Here is a 7442-nt window from a genome sequence, read left to right on the forward strand (position 1 = left end):
ATTTATTGCTTTTCGAAGTATTCTCCGCGAAATTTGACATATTTTTCCATACGATGGAACCAATCATTGAAGCAACCATTCCATTCGGGAGTTGGGGTCTCCAAAATGGCCGTTTTATAGGCGTCCACAGCTTCTTCAGGTGATGAAAATCTCTGTCCACGCAATTTATTCTTTATTTTAGGGAAAGTATAGAAATCATTAAGGCTTAGGTCGGGGCTGTACGGCGGATGGTCTAATAATTATATGTTTTCTTGCTCTAAAAACTCTTTTGTTCTGTGCGCGGTGTGAGAACTCGCATTGTCGTGATGGAAGATGATGCGGCGGTTGCAGTTCTCCTTACGGAGTTCAGAAACGACCTGTGGCAAACAAATGCTAGCATACCATTCTGCATTAACCGTTCTTTGTCCCTCAAGAGGAATAGTCGTAACATGGCCGGTTTTGGAGACAAACGTGGCCACCTTTTTTTTTTGCAACACTCCGTGAACGAACAATTTTTGTTGGCTTTAACTCATTTTTGCGAACACTCAAACTCGTGACTGGTTTTTTGTTTCGGGTTCGTACGCGTATATCCAGGATTCGTCACCTGATACAATGTTGTATACAGCATTTGAGGATCCTGCGTGGAATCTTTCGAGAGTTCTGACGCACCAAGTAACGCGAGCCGCTTTTTGCTCTTCACAGAGCGAATGCGGTATCCATCGGGAAAACAACTTTTTTACACCTAATTGTTCATGCAAGATTATTTGTATTTGACTCATGCCAATGTCTAAAGTTGCCTGAATTTCGTGGTATGTCACATGTCGATCTTCCTCAATCAGCTTACGCACAGCATCAACGTTTTCTTGGGTGACTGCAGTTTTTGGACGACCTTGACGGGGATCATCACTGAGCTTGACACGTCCACGTTGAAACTCAGCAAACCAGGATAAATTGTGGTTTTGGATGGGGCTTCATCACCAAATGCAGAAATCATCCGGTCAACACACTGTTTTTGTGTTAAACCACTTCGAAAGTCATAATAAATCACCGCTCTTGAATTTTCTCGAGTCAATTCCATTTTCTCAACGACTAAACAAGTTTGACAAAAACTCGTGACAAGACCGAGAATCTTTTTTTAAATTAATAAATGGTATTCGATTTTTAAAACCAAGGAGTTTTCAATTAAAAAGATTTTAATATGACAGGAACAGTGGAAATATTCCATTCCCGATACTTTTAGTGCAGCCTAATAGAGCCCTTGTGAGTCCGCACGGGTAGGTACCACCACCCTGCCTATTTCTGCCTTGAAGGAGTAATGCGTTTGGGTTGGAATAGTGGAGAATCCGTTGTAACTATACTCAGACCTTAGAACTCATATCTCAAGGTGGGTGGCGGTATTTACGTTGTAGATATCTATGGACTCCGGTAACCACTTAACACCAGGTGGGCCGTGAGCTCGTCCACGAACCTAAGCAATAAAATAAAAAAATGTCCAAAACTATCTGCCTCATAAACTTTAAATTTGGCGTAGATACTTCTTTGCTGATTAAGGCATTTACTAAGGACGGATTTTGAGCAAATCTTAGCTAGAATGTTTTTATAACCCAATATCACATATTACCCTGTCGAGTGGCTCTTATCATAACATTTAATAAATAAATGTTACTTTAATCACAAGTGGTTAATCTAAAATTTGTAGTATTCACTATTACCATAATTTATTAATCTCGTCGATTATAGGTTCATAAAATATGTTCTATTCTGCCCATCGCTGTAAGTCAGTATACTTTAAAATTGTGACTTAGATTTCATGTCTCAAGGTGGGTGGCGGCCTTCAAGTGTCTAGGGCTCCGGTATCCACTATATTTCTAACGTGGTTACCTTACTAACGTAATGAGTAGACTTGTAGAACAATTGATATACGGATGATTTAACCTAAAAATAGAAACGAAAATGTTCTCAGATTCATCTAAAAATAAATACTATCGACATCGAAAGGCGGTTGCGCAGTGCGAACTTCGTTAGTGTTGAAAACAAAAATGTTTGTGTGAATTGTGGATTTTTTGTTCCAAATAATTAAACTGAATATAATGTGATTCTTTATACAAGAACCTATAACCAAAACTGTGTCTAACCGAACCCTGCTCATAAATAATTCTATGAACTAAATTACGGGATTTGTTAGAGAACTAATTATTATCGGTTTCTGTTTTACGTCTCGCAACGAAAAGGTAGGTAACAAATACAGTATGTAGGTACTTTAAGACATCCAGAACTTTCTTCGTCCAGAAGAACTTGAATAAATTATACACTGCCACTCTATGTATGCTAATACTTTCTTAAATTACTCTTTCCTGGTGCAGTTTTAAATTCAAAACCAATATGTGATTTGTTGAACTAGTATTCGGTCAATAAACGAGCGTCGAAAATAATGAACGATTTTACAAAATTTAGATTCATACTTATGTATTACATTTTCGTTTAAAAAAAATAATAAATCCAAAACATAAAACCTGAGCATTCCCAAAAATAATGTTAACACTAAAACCTAAACGACAAAGATCTTAAATGTAAACATTTATCCTTTATAGTGATCAGGGAATTCTTTATTTAAATTGTAAAAGTTAGCTCCATTGAAGATCAGTGTATCGGCTGTTTTAGGACCATTTCATCACGCTATTATTATTATTATTTTATATATATATATATATATATTATTGCTTAGATGGGTGAACGAGCTCACAGCCCACCTGGTGTTAAGTGGTTACTGTAGCCCATAGACATCTACGACGTAAATGCGCCACCCACCTTGAGATATAAGTTTTAAGGTCGAAAGTAAAGTTACAACGGCTGCCCCACGCTTCAAACCGAAACTCAATGAAACCGGAAAATTTGCACGTAAAATAGTTTTATTACTTTGGCCTAATATCCTTACCAGGATCACCGGGTTAATAAAAATTATTGTATTTCAGTTCGGCTTTTCTATTGCTGTTGAAGACAGATGAGCCTGCGGCCCCACCGATGGTGAGTGATCACTATCGCCATAGACACGAGTCAGCCGTCATCTCAACATTCACTCCTCTTTCTCTCATATCGTCGTCATTCATACACTCCATCCGTGTTTTTATATCTATCTGATGCATATCGGTTTTGAATTAATTTTGCCTTTGCTATTTGATTGTATTCCCATAAAGTAGAATCAACTAATGAATCACAAATTAAACTTGATCATTTTTAAATTGTTTTCAGATTTAAGATGTCCAGATATAAACAACCAAATAAACTCGAAAAACTTGCACTAAAAAGTCTCGGCGAATGGGTGGCTGAACAAGCTCAGCATCATTTACAACCAATAACGAGCCTGTCTTTGCGTGATACAAATGCTGCTCAATCACATCTTTCTAAAAGTATCAATAATTTACGGAACTATTTGGAATACAATGTTCCGTGGATGCTTCATGATTTACTAGCTGATGAGGCAATACGCGCATTGTCAGAACTATTAGAGAAAACAAAGAGTTCCTTAGGTTTTCGCGGTTGCATGGGAAAATTTGTGAGTCAAATGAACATTATAGCACGAATGGCAGAAGTGCTATTTACTAAATATTTAACAACTTTATCCATAGACAGTATACCTAAGATGTTACGTTCAGTTTTTTATTCGAATATCGATAAGCTCTATGGTTTAGTTTACTTGAATTTAGGATCATTGTCAGGAGGTTGGAAAACCAGTGACATGGAAAATGCCGTAATAAAATCTCTGAAGAACCTTCATAATTTAAAATATTTATTCTTAAATTATGACTGCACAGACAATATATTAAAATGTATTGTTGAAAATTGTAGAAATCTCATTAAACTAGATATTTCTTGCTCAAAATGTATCACTAATGACAGTATAGATATATTAGCAGAGTTCAAACAATTAACAAGCATTCAATTGTACCGCACTTTTGTTACAGTTGATGGGTTTGTTAAGTTGTTGTTAAAATGCAAAAACATTCAAGATATTGGTAGGTGTGATGAAATTGGTAGGGTCTTGGAAATTATCAACTTGTACTATGCAGAGTCTGCTCCATTCAATTTAAGAACGTACGTGAGTAGATATGCTACTTCCGATCACTTACAATTAGCTGTTCAAATGTGCCCGTACGTCACAAATTTAACCGTTTTTCATAATACGTTACAAAGTGACCTAATGGTTCTTATTGGTTTTAAGAATTTAACCGAATTAAAACTGCTTTCGTGTGATTTTTATGCGGATCAGATAAAGCAAGTTTTACAAGTAAAAGGATGCAATATTGTTAATTTACATCTAGAGCACGTTGATCAGATCGATTTAAATGCACTCATGTACATCAGTCAAATGTGTCCACTTCTAGAGAGTCTCACTCTTTACAACTGTTCAATGATACAGCATACATCGTTATACACGAAAAACTTAGAAATTTTGCCTTTCCGTAACTTAAAAAGGGTGACTTGTGTATCTAAATGCTCTGATGAGCAATTACTTTTTATCTTAAATAATTGTTTGAATGCAGAATTTATTCACATAGGGACTGCATTTCAGCTAACTGATGAATTTATCTTTAAGGTTTTGGATAAAAACCCACTTATTTATTTAAAGGAATTACGTATAATGTTATCAGAATTTTTAACAATGTTATCAGTGCAAAGAATCATTCAAAGCTGCATTAGTTTAGAAATATTAGTTGAATTAGAGAGTTGGGTATTATTAACTGAATCTGATCGTGAATACATACGAAATTACATCCAAGTTAACAATTTAAACATTGATACTGCACCGATTCGTAGGTATGATGCATAATATCTGTCTGATCGAATTAATTGAATGTCTGTAGGAAATCACGGCGATCATCGAGATTTATGCAACGCTAGCGTTAATGGTTAATGATATCGGAGCAGCAACCATCACTAAATACTTTGATGCTCCGTCCATCCAAAAAGTTATCTATCCACTTTCAGAGTCACGGGCATTTCGTATGATGATAACATCGATAGAAGGCTCTTGCCTTGCCCATGGCCTTTGCGATATATGTGCTTAAAGTGGTTACATCGGCCTTGCTCTCCAAAGACTCAGCTCAGACCTGTAAGCAAGAAATACGCTAGCTGAACGCTCGCGATGGAATCCGTATGTCGGTCGTTGATCTTCTGGTTATTTTCATATACACCAAGTATTGATCACTACCTCCGCCACCTAAGAGAACAAGTTATAGCGATAGACCTGTATTTCAACAGGTCTCACCTACCTTCTTAGGAATAGAGTGAACATTACCGGTCTTCCAAGAAGACGGAAAACTATTGGTGCTAAGATAGGCGATATTGTTAGCGCAAAAGCATATAGCTTAGGCTAAGTTCCTTAAGGAACAGAACGTGTGAAATCAAGTTGGAAGAGAAGAAATGGATATAGAGAGCTGCCTTCTTTTTATTGTTACATACTGTGGGCCAGGCTCTGCATTTCGAGCGAGCCATCAAAAAGCGCAATCCACCAGGATAGTTCTTTAGTGGCTTACCAAACCTATCAAAGTGCTAGTTTCTGGAGTCTGGAAGCAGTGTTGTACATACTTTGTTTCGATATGCCTTTGAGGAAAAAAAATAGTTATAAAGCCTGGATCATACCAGTATTTTAATTCAGTGGCCACTGTGTTAAAACGGTAATTTCATAGTATTTGTTTACTTTTAACTTTTATTAGGCATATTTCATTGTCTTTCCATTTCAGTTATATTATTATTGTATTTCGTTCAAATACTTGATTATTTATATTGTCGTTCTGTTTTGTTACAACAATTTCCATTTATTTTGCCATTTTGACTTTGATATGTTAAAAAAAACTTGCTTGTGAACAAAAATTTGACCCTCTTTTATTTGATATATTTCTATTTATAATAAATAATTGAAAAAAAATGAAAGATTTTATTGTTTATTTTGTTGTAAAGCATTGGTGTTGTTTCTTCAATAGAATTTAGACGTTGACATATGCTTCAAGGGGGTGGTGGGTGACATTTACATTGTGGTATCTATAGGCTCGGGGAAGACAGTATGCACCAGTTACAAGTGAAGTCAAAGTCGTCGTGGCCTAAAGGACAAGATGTCCGATACATTCGTATCGAGCGATGCCACGGTGTTCGAATCCCGCAGACGGATAGCAATTTTTCTAATGAAATACGTACTTAACAAATGTTCACGATTGACTTCCACAGTGAAGGTATAACATCGTGTACTAAAGATCAAACCCGCAAAATTATAATCTGCATAATTACTAGTGGCAGGACGTCTTGTGAGTCCGCACGGATAGGTACCACCACCCACCCACTTCGATTCGCCTCGAAGGCTCCGTCGGCTGGGCGTCCTTGGGGTGAGCTACGCTATCTGGTTACAGTGTTGACCGCGGTAACCCCCCTACCTCATCCGGGTTCTGACCCCGGAGGGGATCAGACGCTTGGGCGAAGAGTGCAGGGGAGTCATTTAGTGGGTGGGCCCTAAAATCTCTTGGGCCCGCGGTCTGCTCCCAACACCTTGCAGATCGTCAAGTCCCACATACCCCGCGCGCCCCCTAGGCGCGGGCACCTCAAAGGAGGTTAGGCCCCGACCAGAAAAAAAAAGGTGGTTTTATCGCTAAGAAGCATATTTTTCAATGACTATTTTAAAAGACTGAACATAAATCAGTATTTTTTGAATCTATTTTAATAACACTCCATACTATTATATGATCTCAATTCTTTTACCATACAATTTTCACCTCTTTCTATACTTTTTTGAATCCAAGTTTTCCTACACACTAACGGTACAACAAAATAGGTAGATGCAGCATGCTTTTTTTTTTGTTCAGGAGGAAATCGCCGGACTTCCGCCCTCCACTGGGGATGGAGGGCGGGGCATGTTAGAGTCGAAATGACTAAAACCTCCTGTCGCTCAACAACCAACGTCCAAACTTCTCATGAGACAGAACTCATGAAGAGGCAGAGGGGGGAAAGTGAAGCGTTTAGTGCGGAGCACATCTCTCCCATCACCCTCCCCCTCGGGACGCCGGACCGGCGGTCGTCGGCGCCACGACCACCAGCAGTGGTCGGCAGGCTATCCGAAACCCGCCTAGATCGCGCCGGTTAGAGTGAGCTATCCTACGGAATACCCCGCTGGACCAGAACCAGCGTGGGTCGAGGATAGCCGGCCTTCCATCACCCGGATGCTCTTGCGTAAAACGCGTGCAGAGCAGCTTGCACGTCGTCTTCTTAGGCCCCCCTCGCCGGGCCCGGCATTGATGCCACAACACTCGGCAACGACAAGTCGTTTCCTATTTTTGCGACGAGGACACGGCGCCACCCCTCCCATGCGGGGCAGGCAACGAGCGTGTGCTCCACCGTGTCCAAGTCGCAACCACAATGGTGGCACTCTGCCGTCGGCTCGGCTCCGATCCGGTGCAGGAACTCACCGAAGCAACCAT

The 7442-nt window shown here is 39.2% G+C and overlaps 1 protein-coding gene across 2 annotated transcripts; it reads left to right on the forward strand.

Annotated features, from left to right (window-relative positions):
- The first annotated feature begins 1899 nt into the window (after positions 1-1899).
- On the forward strand, positions 1900-6472 carry LOC114250957 (uncharacterized). 2 transcript variants are annotated; one of them, XM_028185077.2, is made up of 3 exons: positions 1900-2210; positions 2952-3003; positions 3229-6472. In XM_028185077.2, the coding sequence occupies exon 3, from the start codon at positions 3236-3238 to the stop codon at positions 4805-4807; it is 1572 nt and encodes a 523-aa protein (XP_028040878.2). In that variant the 5' UTR covers positions 1900-2210; positions 2952-3003; positions 3229-3235; the 3' UTR covers positions 4808-6472. The 2 variants fall into 2 exon arrangements, with proteins under 2 accessions (XP_028040878.2, XP_028040879.2); XM_028185078.2 differs by lacking the exon at positions 2952-3003 and having other exon boundaries at positions 1901-2210; positions 3229-6471.
- Positions 6473-7442: the final 970 nt, after the last annotated feature.

Source organism: Bombyx mandarina, chromosome 04 (genome assembly GCF_030267445.1).
Source record: "Bombyx mandarina strain Sakado chromosome 04, ASM3026744v2".
Taxonomy (NCBI): domain Eukaryota; kingdom Metazoa; phylum Arthropoda; class Insecta; order Lepidoptera; family Bombycidae; genus Bombyx; species Bombyx mandarina.